The 15,094-nt window shown below is 42.8% G+C and overlaps 1 protein-coding gene across 2 annotated transcripts in view; it reads left to right on the forward strand.

Annotated features, from left to right (window-relative positions):
* Positions 1-14,851, forward strand: part of Sltm (SAFB like transcription modulator) — a 46,805-nt gene extending 31,954 nt beyond the window's left edge. For both annotated transcript variants that reach the window (XM_059268201.1, XM_059268202.1), the window contains exons 10-21: positions 315-464; positions 959-1,062; positions 1,173-1,336; positions 1,781-1,866; positions 2,332-2,495; positions 4,999-5,179; positions 5,867-5,991; positions 6,852-7,019; positions 7,569-7,883; positions 7,975-8,119; positions 11,918-12,078; positions 14,192-14,851. In XM_059268201.1, the coding sequence (XP_059124184.1) occupies positions 315-464; positions 959-1,062; positions 1,173-1,336; positions 1,781-1,866; positions 2,332-2,495; positions 4,999-5,179; positions 5,867-5,991; positions 6,852-7,019; positions 7,569-7,883; positions 7,975-8,119; positions 11,918-12,078; positions 14,192-14,300 (1,872 nt within the window). In that variant the 3' untranslated portion in view covers positions 14,301-14,851. The remainder of the gene's footprint in view (positions 1-314; positions 465-958; positions 1,063-1,172; positions 1,337-1,780; positions 1,867-2,331; positions 2,496-4,998; positions 5,180-5,866; positions 5,992-6,851; positions 7,020-7,568; positions 7,884-7,974; positions 8,120-11,917; positions 12,079-14,191) is intronic.
* The last annotated feature ends 243 nt before the right edge of the window (positions 14,852-15,094 follow it).

Genomic DNA, 15,094 nt, shown 5'->3' on the forward strand with positions numbered 1-15,094 from the left:
GACATGTCCATAGTTTTCTCTAAGAGATTCAGGTGTGCCCACCATGAGAAAACTGGTCCAAATCCAATTTCTCTCTGTGTGTTAATTTTGTACTATTTATTTTATTGATGAAGCTTGTTTGGGCTGTGTATTTGGGTAGAGGATTAGAGAAATAATTCCCTTGAATGTTTTAAGTACATAAAAACATGAGAGGATGGGATTACACCCAGAATGTATCTCTACCCCCCTTTAATCTGAGTTTTCTCAGTGCTGAGTCTGATCTATTTAGGAATGTGTACAGCTGTACAATTCTGAAGTGTTATCTAATTTTATAGGTTTTAAGTGCAAAGGTAGTTACAAATGCTCGAAGTCCTGGGGCAAAATGTTATGGCATTGTAACTATGTCTTCAAGCACAGAAGTGTCCAGATGTATTGCACATCTCCATCGCACAGAGCTGCATGGACAACTGATTTCTGTGGAGAAAGTAAGTGTGATTAACTGTTTATAAAGAGGGAGATTAACAAGAGGGCTGATCTGAAAATCCAAAATCTCAAACTTTTTGAGTGTCATCAGTGGTCAAAAATTTTGATTTTGGTGCATTTCAGAGTTTTTAGTTAAAATGCTGAGCAGGGAAAGTGGATGCAGATATCTGAAGCCTAAAATGTAAAACAGTCTCAGCCCAGGTATCTCGGATAAGAATAGTCAACCTGTAGTCTCAGTCTAAAAATGTCTGTCATGAATGGTGGTGCATGGCTATAATCCCAGAACTTGGGAGGCAGAGGCGGAAAAATCAAGACCACTATGGGCTATGTAGTGAGTTCCAAACCTGCCATGGCTGTCCCCAAACTTAGAATCATTCTGTATCTGCCTCACAAGTGCTAGGAGATGTGTGGCTGTGCCCAGCTCAACACCATTTAGATAATGCAACTTTAAAGCTTATGAATTTTAAAAACATTTATTTTTGTTTAAACTTTTCAGGTCAAAGGTGATCCTTCCAAGAAAGAAATGAAGAAAGAAAGTGATGAAAAGAGTAGTTCAAGAAGTGCTGGTGATAAAAAGAACACAAGTGATCGGAGTGCCAAGTAAGGATTGAGTGACAGCTGCTAAGCTAAGACCGGTTTCTGATAAACAGACTGCTTGTCACATAGCAAAAGTAGTCATTCTATTTTCTTGTCTTGGATGATATGGTCAGGACACAAGCATCTATCAAAAAAGAAGAGAAAAGGTCATCTGAGAAATCAGAAAAAAAAGACAACAAAGATACTAAGAAAATGGAGAAAGATGAGAAGAATGATAATGGTTCAAGTGGGCAGACTTCAGAGTCGGTGAAAAGAAGTGAAGAGAAGAAACGACTAAGTACGTCACGTGTGCTCTTGGTCCCCTCGCCTGTGTCCACTGCTGTTTGTGTGTCAGAAGAGACCGGTTTTCAAATGGTTTTCAGAGAGCCAGGAGTAAATAGGGGTTTAGAAACCACCTGTCGTCTGTCCTACTACAGGGTCATGTTCTGCTGAGCAAGCCCCTGATTATATCCTTAAATCCTAACTGACTTGGGTTTGGAATGTAGCAAAACAGAACAAAACAACAAAAATTTGGGCAGTGGCCACTGACTTCAGTATCTTATTGAATTAGGATCTCTTGGTATCATTGAAAATATTTGTTAACAGATTAAATAATTTTGATTTCTTTGCATTTACGTAGAATAAGTATTTTTTTTTGTTTATATTAGGCAAAAGTTCAATTTTATTTATGCTCCTTTTCAATAATATTTTGTTTGTTTATCTAAAGTATTTCTTTTTTTAGGTTCAAAGAGTCCAGGACATATGGTGATACTAAACCAAACCAAGGGAGATCATTGTAGGCCGTCAAGAAGGGGCAGATATGAGAAAGTAAGTCTGTTTCCAAAAGATAAGAAAGCTCTTATCTCCAAACCACTTTGAAAGACATAGCTCAAGTTAAGAAGTTTTTAAAAGGAAATATTACTAGTTGTTTGGACTTTAGAAAAAGTATTTTGTTGATTTTTTTTTTTTTTTAATTTATGTGTATGCGTATGAACCCACGTGAGCTTATGTGTACCTCATGCATGCAGGGCACCCCCCACCCCCCACATACACACACAGAAGAAGGTATCGGATCCCATGGAACTGGAGTCACAGGCAGTCGGGAGCTGCTTTGTGGTGCTGGGAACCAGACTTGGGTCCTTTGCAAGCGCAGTAAGCGCTCTTAACCACAGAAACCTCTGAGCCACCTCTCGAGTCCCCTCGTTTGAACTTTTTAAATGACCAGTGAAAGCCAGAAATACACGACCTCAGATTATTTTAACTTCTAGTCCTGTTACGGTTTTTCTTCTGTAGGTTCATGGAAGAAGCAAAGAAAAGGAGAGGGCTAGCCTAGATAAAAAAAGAGACAAAGACTACAGAAGGAAAGAGATCTTGCCTTTTGAAAAGATGAAGGAACAGAGACTGAGAGAACATTTAGTTCGTTTTGAAAGACTGAGACGAGCAGTGGAACTCAGAAGGTATGAGGAGCGTTTTTGACACCTGTCTGTAATGTGCGTCTTTAGCTGTAATCCAGCCTGCTAGAGATTGTGTTCCCCAGAAGACTTAACTGTCATCCTCAGGAGGTGAAGGTGTGACCTAGTGGTTTCTTAAGTTTGCATAGTACTCCACGGTTTGCAAAACCCTTTTTCATCTGTCATCTCCAACTCAATTCCGTAAAGCTAATTAAGCCCGCTATTTAATACTAAAATATAAGAGGCCTGGAGAGGCTAAATGACTCTTCCAATGCCATGTGTCTAATGAGTGGCAGAGTCGGGACTCAGATCCAAGTCTGACTCCAAGTCCAGTGCTCTTTCCTCTATTCCAAAGATGCTGCCATAAAAATCATGTCTTAAAGGAGAAGATAATTCCAGATAGTGTCAGAGGAAGCTACAGTGTTGAACTACTGTCATAGTGTGGGAAACCTGCAAAGTTCCCAAGTGAAGGCTGAGTTGCTCTCTGAGCTTTAATGCAGTCCCTACTCCTCATTAAAACAGACCATTTTTAGTGTCAATATAAACAAACGAGCATGGGATATTTCATATCTACATACTTGTTTTTGGGTGCCACATGAAATATTTCTTAGTGTGTTTTCAATCTGTTAGACCTGTCCAGCACAGAAGTCACTCGTGGAATTTCATCTACTCAGTCTCAGGTTTTAGGAACTTCAAAAGCTGCAGCTTAGGAATACAACCATTGCCTGAGTGTGGCTAAAGGAGTTGATTCTTGCAAAACTCACCCCCATAAACACTAGCTCCTAGCTTCTGCTCGTCAGTACAGGGTTTGGGAAGAATAAAAGTGGGGAGGTACTAGGGCACTCTCAGACCTGTCAAAGCAATGCCTGTTTGATTTTTAAAATCTCCCTATGTTGCTCAGGCTTACCATTTACTCCTGAGCTCAAGGGATCCTTTTGCCTCAGTCTCCTGCTGAACTCTAACCACAGGTACGCACCACTGCACCCAGCCCAGTGATCCTTTAAAATAAACTGGTGAGGTGTGCCTTCTTCACACTCCTGAAGAAAGAAAGGTATATTACTATCTGCCTGTAATGTCCAGAAAAATCCAACGTGATGATTTAGCAGTAATATTAAAATGAAACAAAAGTGATTTATAACAAATATATACATATATATTCCAGATATAAATGTGTAGAAGAGACATTGAACTAGTCAGATGTTTGTATCCTATTAGACTCACTGAGAGTGTGAAAGCTTCAGACACAGACCAATTTTGTGTGTCACAGTGGTGAGTCATGTAACAGGAGAAGTGTGGGCATTTGGACGTGATTTCTGAAATGTTAACAACTCTTGGTAAAGCCCTCAACAAAAGTATAACCCCCACCCCCCAAAAAAAGTAAATTTTGAGTTGTGTCATTGAAGAATTTAATACATAAACCTGTGCTAAAACAAATAAACAAGCCTACCACTTCATAAAAACAGTTCAATTCTAGGCTACCTTTCAAAGGTTTTTGTTGTTTCTCAAGGCGTGGCTGTCTCTGTGGCACAGGAAGGGGTTCAACAGTATTAGATGTTCTTTGCTCTGTAAAACTGACAGTTCATGCATCATCAAGTGTTGTAGAATTCTTGGTCTCCACCCACTGAATGGTAGTAACAGACTGCTGTGTTCATGTAAAATGCCACATCAGTTTTTATGGGAATAGTACTGACCCATTAAGAATATTGACTTGCTACAGCAAATATGCAAGTGAGCAAAAAATATAAAAGTGGATTACCTGAGTGTCAGGAAATGAAGAAGCACTATGTAAGGTCTAGCATATGTTTGTACTGAATTATCTCTGACTCAAAAGCATGTTACCTGGAACTATCTGTTAGAAGCCAGTGTATAGCCATAGTGGCCCTTAAGGGTACCATTCTGTTACATAATATTTGCTATAGTTGTGTTTGTGATTATAATTCCAATAATGAAGTATATACATTGTTTAAGGAGATAAAGACATATGGTAGATACTAGAAAATTTCTATCAAAAATAATTGATAGAAGTTGTAGTTTTGAGCTGGTTATGATGGCACACACCTATAATCTCAGTACTTGGAGGCAGAGGCAAGAGGTTTGCCACAAGTTTAAGGCTAACCTGGTCTACATAGTGAGTTTGAGGCCAGTCAGGGCTACATAGTGAGACCCTATCACAAAAAGCCAAGAGAAAAATTGTAGTTTTATAAATTTATATACATTTTAAAATGTCAATTATTGGTTTTCTACTAATGGTGGGATTTTCATTTAACCAAATCATCTAAAAGGCAAATAGTGTGTAAAATTTAGCTGCTTAGTTGACACTCATAAATAAGTGATAAGACTGGAATATGTTTAAAGTTTTATTTTGCGTTCTTTCCAATTACATTAAAATTACTAAGATTAATGTGGAATTTAAAATTGCCAATCACAAGGAAAAATTCAAATTCAAAGCGATTATTTTTCACACAGTACTAGCATAATTTAAGTATTTCTAAATACTGATTTTTGTTAGACGAAGAGAGATTGCAGAAAGAGAGCGTCGAGAGCGTGAACGCATTAGAATAATTCGTGAACGGGAAGAACGGGAACGCTTACAGAGAGAGAGAGAGCGCCTAGAAATTGAAAGGCAAAAACTAGAGAGAGAGAGAATGGAACGCGAACGCTTGGAAAGGGAACGCATTCGTATTGAACAGGTGCAGTCAGAAAATCTTTTCATCTTGAACAACTCACTTTGCAAACCCTGTGATTTTTGCCCCCCAGTTTGCTTTACTTACTGTAAAGCTCCTGTAGATGAGAATGAGCACTGAAGTGTCCCTGACAGAAAACGAACTAGGCACCAGTTCAAAGTACATTGAATAGTGACTTCCTTATCAATTGCAAGTAACCTGTAGCTCTGCAGTATAATGGCAGCCTAATAGTATGAGCATAGGACTGAGTCCAGAGTAGTTGTGATCCAGGCTCTGTCACCACCCCAGACTTAGAAAATAACAAGTACTTCCTTACTTATCACGGGAGTCATTCCCAAGGCTGGAAGGAAGAATGCCTCTCTGCATAGTTACCACCCAGGGCTTATGGCACTTAGTTCTCTCCAGACATATTAAGAACCCAGTTTTCTCATTCCTTTTAGGTGCTTCTGTTTAAGTCAATTTATTAAACTAAATCTGACCTTCCCCAAAATGCTCACCAGTTTGTACCACTCAACCCTGCCTGTTATTTGAATGTCACCCATCGTAGCTGTAGTCTAGGTGACTGGAATCTGATGTACTTGTCCCAGTTGTGTGCTCTGCCTGGTGCTTCTCTAGGACGCTTTCTTAACCCAGAGGCGCACTTACTTCCGCCTGTCTTCACTGTCTATTTGCTTCATTCCTATGTATCTGAAGGAGCGGCGTAAGGAAGCTGAGCGGATTGCTCGAGAGAGAGAGGAACTCAGAAGGCAACAGCAGCAGCTGCGCTATGAACAAGAGAAAAGGAATTCTTTGAAACGCCCGCGTGATGTCGACCACAGGTAGTGCTTCCTTTCTCCCTCAGTGGCTTCGCTTGCTGCCTTGTTCTCGGTGAGCTAGGGTGAGAGAATTAGAACGCACATGCTCCTCCCGGCTTTGAAGAAAAGGTCGTGGCTAACATGGAAGGGGAAGGACCCAGTGTGGTGCTCAGGCCTCACCTCTGCTGTTTTTATGAGGGTCACAGAGACTGAGGGCTGAGGGTGGAGCTCAGATGGAGTGCTGGCTTCCCTTGCATGAGCCAGGCCCTGGCTCATCCCAGCACTTGAAGGGAAAAAGAAGGTAACTGGGAACGGCTGGTGAGAATCCATTATGACATGCTGTCCAGGCTTGACTTTTCCGTTGGAAGATGTAAGGACGGGCCGTTTAGACTGGAGAGGACCAGCTGGGGGGCACGGTTGCTGAGCAAGCATGATATCTGAGTTTATCTACCTGGCACCCATGTCATCTTGGCACTGAAGAGGCACAGATAGGCAGACCCCTGAGCTCTCTGGCCAACTAATTGAAAAATTAGTTCAGTCAGTAGGCGTCAGGTTCAGTGAGAGATCCTGTCTCCAAAAATAAGGTGGAGAGCGACAGAGGAAGTCACTCACATTGACCTCTTTCCTCCATACACAGGTGTGCACCCAGACAAACACTTCAACATCTACACACACAAAAGCAGGCAGCTGTTTTTCAACTATTTTTCTCTTCTCATATTTATGACAAGGGTAGAACTGTTAATCCTGTCCTAGCTCCTCACTGTTCTATCTTGAGTTTAGTAGCCTTTTATGTCCATAGTTCCACATGATATCTATGATTCCAAGTGAATGCTGTTTGATTATCATAAAACAATTTGTATAAAGAGCAAACGTTTCTCTTCAAGGCGAGATGATCCTTACTGGAGTGAGAACAAAAAGCTGTCCCTAGATCCAGATGCACGATTTGGCCATGGATCTGACTATCGTCAACAGAGCAGGTTCCTGGACTTCAGTCACCGAGAGCGGAGCAGGTTTCCAGACACTGCCTCTGTGCAGTCCTCGTCCTTCGAAAGGTAAGTGGACACACTGAGGTACTGACATCTGAGACAGGAGCCTTGCTGTTCATAACTGGTTCTCTATAAGATACTAAAGAAGTGATGAGTCAAAATAGAATGTTTAGAACAAATTATATGTTTACTTTGGTTTTCACTGATGAGGTAGTGGTATTCTCTTCTTACCTTCAATTGGATGGGGTCCTTGGGAGGTATGGGCTAAAGAGTTGAAACCAGCCAGGGCTACACAGCAGTTTGACATTCTGCCTCATAAAAACAAATTAAAAAGCTAATTAAAAACAAGTGTGAGTGGGGAATGCTGATTTTGGATGTGCCGTGGTTCTCAGAAGAGTGAAACATGCAGGCTGGTAGGAACTTGACTGGTATCATTTCTCTTGGAAAAGAAACCAACCTTTGTGCTCAACATAGCTCAATTGAAAAGAAAACTGTTAGAGTTAGTAATGGAGCTTTTCTAATGGTCTGAAAGAAAGTTTCATGATTCTAGGTTATGCAAATGAAGTTTTGCTTGTAAAGGCTTCTGAGGATCTGCATTTGTTCTTTCCTCAGTAGACGGGAGCGCTTTGTTGGTCAGAGTGAAGGAAAAAAACCAAGACCAGCAGCCCGAAGAGAAGAGCCAAGCTTTGAAAGGTACCCCAAAAACTTCAGTGATTCCAGAAGAAATGAGCCTCCACCACCAAGAAATGAACTTAGAGAAACAGACAGACGAGAGGTACGAGGGGAGAGAGATGAGAGAAGAACAGTAATCCTTCATGACAGACCTGAGGTCACTCACCCTAGACACCCTCGAGAAGCCGGGCCCAATCCTTCTAGACCCGCCTCCTGGAAGAGTGAAGGGAGCATGTCCACAGACAAACGGGAGTCAAGGTAGTTACGTGCTCCTTCCTCACGGCATGCTGTGCATTGTTTTCAAGAATTGTGAAGTGAGGTTTTGATCATTCTTGTTTTGTGTTCACAGAGTTGAAAGGCCAGAGCGATCTGGGAGAGAAGTCTCAGGACACAGTGTGAGGGGTGCACCCCCTGGGAATCGCAGTACTGCCTCAGGCTATGGAAGCCGAGAGGGAGACAGAGGAGTCATCTCTGACAGAGGAAGCGGAGCTCAGGTAAAAGTTGCTGGGAGCTTCCTGTTGAGTCTTTAGAAGACTCTGAAGCACTGGAGATAGACTCTTTTTTTTTTTTTTAAATTTAATGTTTATTATTTTTTATGTGTATGGGTGTTTTGCCTGCCTGTGTATATATCTGTGTACCACTTTTATGTCTGATGCCTGTGGAGTCTAGAAGAGGACTTCAGATCCCCCAGGACTAGAGTTACAGTTATTAGCCACCATGTGGGTTCTGGGAATTGAACTGGGTCCTTTAGAAGAGCAGCTGGTGCTCTTAACTGCTGAGCCATCTTGCCAGCCTATAGGAGATGCTCTTGACAGGTGTCCATATGGAGAAACCATCTCTCCAGCCTATAGGAGATGCTCCTGACAGGTGTCCATATGGAGAACCATTCTGTTGTGGCCAAGATTGGGCAATTAGAGTGACTGAGAGACCAGCTTCCTGCAACAGATCTTTCTCGAGTTTGTTCTTTATAGATGAATAACAGTTGTTCAAAGAAGTAGATACTAGCCTTAAAAACTTTTTTTTTCTCTTTGAGACAGGGTTTCCTGACTTGTAGACTAGGCTGGCCTGGAACTCACAGAGATCCAACTGCCTGTCTTCCCAGTGCTAGGATTAAAGGCGTGTGCCACCATGCCCGATGAAATATTTTTTATGCATGTATATGGAAGAGAGGAATGTGGGAAGGGAAGGAGGGACCCTCTACATGCCATGGTATATGTGGAAGTCAGAGAACTACATTTTGGGAATTAGTTCTCTCCTCCCACCTTGTTGAGAGGCAGAATCTGCTTCAAACTGACTGATCTATTCTCCTGTGTTGGCCCTCCCGTCCTGGGAGTGCTGGCATTACAGATGTGGACCACCACATCTGACTTTTTATGGAGTTCCAGAGGTTCAGCTCAGGCCAGGCTTGTATGGCAAGTGCTTTTACCTGCCATCTTACTGGCCCTCAGACTTTGTTTTTATTGAAATTCTTGTTCTGCTTGAGCAGTTGTTATAGTTGTTAAATGAGTCTTCCTAATGATAATTGGGCTTTTTAAAACACAGAATACATCATGACTTGATCTGCATCCTATAACAGGGAACATGCTAATCTCTGTTGTTTCAATATTAGTATATGTATTGATGAAGCTAGCACATTACCTATAGAACTGAAGTACAAGTCACATGCTCTTCCTCTGTTTTCCAAAAGTAGACAAGTAGAATCATTTTAAATTGCTTTCTATTCTTTAATATTTTTCTTAGTTTTAAAAATTTCTGTATTTTATGTTAAGCTGGGTGTGGTGGTACACACCCTTAATCTCAGCACTCCTGAAGCAGAGACACGTGGATTTCTGAGTTTGAAGCCAGCTTACTATACAAAACAAGGTTCAGGACACCCAGGATTACATAGAGAAACCCTGTCTTGGAAAAACAAAAAATAAATTAATTAATTAAAAAAATAAAATATATTGTATGAGAGTGTTTTGCCCTCATGTATTCTGTGCATGCAGTACCCACAGAGGCCAAAAGAGAGCATGAGATCCACTGGGACTGGAGTTACAGGCAGCTGGGAGCCACCATGTGGGTGCTGGGAACTGATCCTAGGTCCTCAGCAAGAGCAGCCAGTGCTCTTAACCACTGAACTCTCTCTTGAGTCCTAACTTTTATTCTTTTGAGTAAATGTGTGTGTGTGTGTGTGTGTGTGTGTGTGTGTGTGTGTGTGTGTGTGTGTGTGTGTATGTATGGTTTTTTCCAGATAGGGTTTCTCTGTGTTTTGGTGCCTGTCCTGGATCTTGCTGTGTAGACCAGGCTGGCCTTGTACTCACAGAGTTCCACCTGGCTCTGCCTCCTGAGTGCTGGGATTAAAGGCGTGTGTCACCGCCGCCCGGCTTCTTTAGATATTTTGTTGATGTGACTGTTCTTTTAATTTACTGAGCTATCTATAAATGACACAAATATACAAAAGTTGCACTCAGCTTAAAAGCATTCTCTTAATTGACAAAATACTGACATGTCAGGTGATTGCGGCATGAATAGAAAGGATATGCTTTTTTTTTCCTTCTAAAGAAAGGGTCTCACATATTCCAGATTGGCCTTTTAATGTGCTGTATAGCTGAGGATTAAGCCAAGGATGGCCTTAAACTTCTGATCCTTTTGCCTCCACCTTCGGAGTGCTGGGATTACAGGCACATATTGGTTTCTGTGGTATTGGGAATCCAACCCAACGTTTCATGCATGCTAGCCAGTCAGTGTACCAACTGAGTTACATTCCCTAGTCTGAAGGAATACACTTTATAAGTTCTGCCAGATGGAATTTGTTTATGTTACACACTTGAATACACACCAGATTTCATCATAGCATCTTTTGACATGTGTATTGGCATGGGTATGCAGGCATGTTTGGTATCCTTGATTGCTTCCTACTTCATTTATTGAGTCAGGGTCTCTTGCTGAGCCTGAAGCTCACCATTTCTGCCTAGTCAAGGTGGCTAGTCTCTTCCAGGACCTTCTGTTTCTACCTCTCCCTGTGGCAGCTGCCACTCTTACCATGCCTTTCTCGCCTGCCTGCCTTCCTTCCTTCCTGCCTTCCTTCCTTCCTTCCTTCCTTCCTTCCTTCCTTCCTTCCTTCCTTCCTTCTTTCCTTCCTTCTTTCTTCTTTCTTTCTTTCTTTCTTTCTTTCTTTCTTTCTTTCTTTCTTTCTTTCTTTCTTTCTTTCTTTCTCTCTTTCTCTCTCTCTCTCTCTCTCTCTCTCTCTCTCTCTCTCTCTCTCTCTCTCTCTCTCTCTTTCTTTCTTTCTTTCTTTCTTTCTTCTTTCTTTTTTTTTGAGACAGGTTTTCTCTGTAGCCCAAACTCAAGAGATCCACCTCTGACTCCCAAGTGTGGTGATTAAAGGTGTGTGCCAACATGCCCAGCTTTTATGTAGGTTCTGGGGATCTGAACTCCAGTCATACTTGGACAGAAAATACTTTATGTACTAAATCTCTTCAGCCCTCAGTAATAGCATTTTTTGTTTTAGCCAGAAAATGTTTTGCTGCATTGGCATGTACATTATCACTGTACGTCATTTCACCTAGCACGTTTATGCAGTAGCCTTGTGGCTCAGTGGTTATGAGTCTTAATAAGGAGAAATGCTTGCTTGCACAAGTTCTTTAAGCTGTTCACCCTGAACCAACTTCAAACTGAGCATATGATGCAGAGACTGTTTTAGTTAGGGCAGAATGTAAGAGGTTATTCTAGACCAGCACCCTACATTCAGAATCCCTTTAAAAAAGGTCTTCTGAGAAGATGAGCCTGGATTCCCTGTCTGGAGTTTACAATGTTAGTCCGTCAGTTGTCTGGCCAGTATTGTCTCTAAGGCTGTGTGGATGCTGACAGCTTTGCCTAGCCAGGCTAGGTGTCGGCTAGCTTTGACTCTTCCTCTTGTCCTTAGTTCTCCAGATACTTCTGTTCCTATGGCCCTACTGCTTATAGCCGTACTGGAGTAGTGTTGTGTCAAATCGGACAGCTTTCCCTGTATACTGTTCCAAGACGTTCCGATGGGTTGACCATGTAGCCAACCTTGACTGCCCTTTAACTTTTGACCTCTTGTGTACTAGAAAGAAAGATCTTTAGATCTCTCCAGGCATTTGACATTCCTATGCCCAAATAGTGCTGGAGTAGTAGTGGGTGTGGACATAGAAATGAAGGTATTGAGGTCCTGCCAGAATAGTGGTCGCTTCTTTCATCTGTTACATTCTCAGACGTGAAAGCCCAGCAGTGTGAGTCAGTGCATGGGACAAAGGGCCAGGACTCACTTTTTCCTATGCTGTCCCCAGCACTACCCTGAAGAACGACATGTAGTGGAACGTCATGGACGGGACACAAGTGGACCAAGGAAAGAGTGGCATGGCCCACCATCTCAGGGGCCTGCCTACCATGACACAAGGCGAATAGCTGATGGCCGGTCAGGTGCAGGCCTGATAACCCAGCATTCAAGGTGAGTAGCTCATCTGTTAAGGCCTTTTCTGCGGTTCTGTAACCAAGTAGTCCTTTCCTTAAAGATGGCTAGTTTCTGAGATTACATTGCAATTAGTAACCCCCTGTTGTGGCCTCAGTGCATCTTTTCAGCCTCACCAGCCTTCTGCCCTCTGCCTCACACCCTTCCTTGTTTGGGAGGAGCTCCTGCTTTGCTCTCCTGCTGTGGTCACTCCTGTGTCACACCTGCATAGCAGTGCCATTTGCACCAGTGATTGTCCCTGTAAGTCCTTTGGGTCTGGGCTCCTCACTGAATGCTGTTTCACCCTGTCGCTTTCCTTATTTTGAAGCAGTCTTTTGGTTGCGTGGTTTGAGGTGGGTCTTAGACTCTGCCTTCAGACTCTGCCTTCCAGGTGTGGTGACTGCGGGCATGCCCCACCATGCCAGCTCAGCCCTCTTTTTGTTTGTGTGTTTGCTTTTCAAGACAGGGTTTCTCTGTGTAACAGCCCCAGCTGTCCTGGAACTCCATTTGTAGACCAGGCTGGCCTCAAACTCACAGAGGTCCACTTGCCTCTGCTTTCCAAGCACTGGGATTAAAGGCGTGCACCACTGCCACCTGGTTTTTGGCCCTTTAATTTCTTCTTCCCTTCTTGACTCTCCTTTCCGGCTCCTCCAAGCAGATGAGCTTCAGATGTCACTCTTCACTGCCATCTCCATATAATATTATTATTATTATTATTATTATTATTATTATTATTATTATTATTATTAATTTGCCTCAAGTTTCTGTTGTCTGTCAGTGCTGCCATCCTCAATTCCCTGACTGGGGAAACATGGCCGAGTCTTGCTCTTTCTTTGTTCCTAGAATAAATTCAAAATGGCGTTTCTGATGCTGCCTTTTCCTGCATTCAACCTGTGCCTGGTCAGAGAACTTCTCCCTGATATTCACACTACCTCTGAATGACTGTGGGACCACACATTTTGTCTATCATTTACTTGCTTCAAAACCACAGTGGCTTCTGTAGGTCACAAATTTAACCCAGAGTACTTGGCCAGTTTTTTTTGTTTTGTTTTGTTTTGTTTTTGGTGAGGGGTTAGTTGTTTTTTTTTTTTTTTTTTTTTTTTTTTTGGTTTTTTGAGACAGGGTTTCTCTGTGTAGCTTTGCACCTTTTCCTGGAATTCACTTGGTAGCCCAGGCTGGCCTCGAACTCACAGAGATCCGCCTGGCTCTGCCTCCCGAGTGCTGGGATTAAAGGCGTGCGCCACCACTGCCCGGCGAGGGGTTAGTTTTTGAGACAGGGTTTCTCTGTGTGGCTCTGGCTGTCCTGGAACTCACTCTGTAGACCAGGCTGGTCTTGACTCACAGAGATCTGCTTGCCTCTGCTTCCCTAGTGCTGGGACTAAAAGTGTGTGCCACCACTGCCCAGCCTCAGCCAGTTTTATTGAAGCGTTTCACTGTCAACTTTTACTTCTCCATTATGATAGAGTGTTGGAGTGTCTTTTTCTTGTCATTCACTGGCACCTATAATATAATGCTGCTCTATACACACTGGAAATATTGTTAAGTGACATCTTGGCGTCAGTTTTTGAACTCTAGTGTGTATCCCAATCTCCTTAAATGCTAGTTAAAACAGCCTAGAGAGTCCCACCTGGGGCCATCTGAGTAGGGTTAGAGTGGTCTATGCCATAGGACTAGTGTGGGGCAGAAGCAGGGTCTGGAGTTTAGCTTTCCTTGTCTCCATAACTGCATCCTGTTATGAGGATGGTGAGGCGACAGGAGTCCTGAAGAGGCTCCGCTGCCGCCACCGCCGCTGCGGCTGAGATCCAGGGTGGGTATGTGCAGAGGCCTCTAGTCCTGCCCTGTGCACAGCATCTGGCTTCTGAAGAAGTGGGCATTGAAATCAGAATGCCAAGGTCACACCGTTGCTCCCCACCATCTTTTAGCTCTGTGCCTTGGACAGGATAGACTTTGAGGTCTCAGGCTCTTCCTCGGTAAAGAGGGGTTAGTAATGGTGTCCACCTTACAGGATCAGAGTCTGGATGTAGGGCGGGACGAGAACAGCCCGTGAGTGGTCAGCGTGAAGGTATTCTTACGATGGTTTGTTCTGACCCTTTCCTCTTTCAACCTCTTTCAGCACTGCATCCCCAGTGAATAGGATTGTACAGTTGAGTAGCAACTCCATGCCGAGAGGAAGCAGCTCCGGGTTTAAGCCATTCAAGAGTGGACCTCCACGGCGGTTTTGAACACAAGCTTCCTGCCGTGGCTTCAAGATAATTTATTGAGATCTCCTGTAAACTTTCCTTGACTACTTATGAGGAGGACCTCTGACTGCTTGAGAGCTCTATCTGACTGTTGTTTTCTTTTTTAAAAAATTTAACATGATTGCTTTTCTCAATTTTAGAGAAGATGTTTAAATAGTTCTGTTGAAACTTTTCATAGTTTTGTGTATCATTCAACTTTTTTCTTGCAGCACTGAGACCCGTTGGAAAGGCTTGGCCCCGAGGCCGTTTGGTTTGGCTCTGGGTGAACAGGAGGGGCTTGCAGCCGAGTGGTAGTGGTTTCATTTGCGGCCTAGCTCTGGGGTGTCGCCAGTGTTTGCTGCCTCCATTTTGAAGGCTATTTGAGCTTCAGACGCCTGCTGTCTAATTTTTAGAGAATAAGATTGTTCCTTGCATTTCGGAGTATTATGTAACCTATTTTTGCAGAAGGTACTGTTACATTAAGTGCATCTGTGTATCCTGGTTAAAAAAAAATGTAATCTTTTTTGAAATAAACCTTCATATTCTGTATAGTTGCTAAAGTGTTGAGGAGCTTTTTAACTGTAAACTAAAGGTAGGTTTTTATATAGGGAGCCGTACAGTTGTCAGGTTTGCATGGTATAAGGCTCCATAGATGAAGGGAACCATGTCCATGTGCCTTGTATCACAAGGGTGTGTCATTCTCAGTTGAGCAGGTAAGTTGCACTTGTTGGGGGTCTTCACAGTTTGATGGATGAATCCCACCTCTCAGAATTGTCTGATAACACTGTGTGATATCC

This window comes from Peromyscus eremicus, chromosome 7 (genome assembly GCF_949786415.1).
Source record: "Peromyscus eremicus chromosome 7, PerEre_H2_v1, whole genome shotgun sequence".
Classification (NCBI taxonomy): domain Eukaryota; kingdom Metazoa; phylum Chordata; class Mammalia; order Rodentia; family Cricetidae; genus Peromyscus; species Peromyscus eremicus.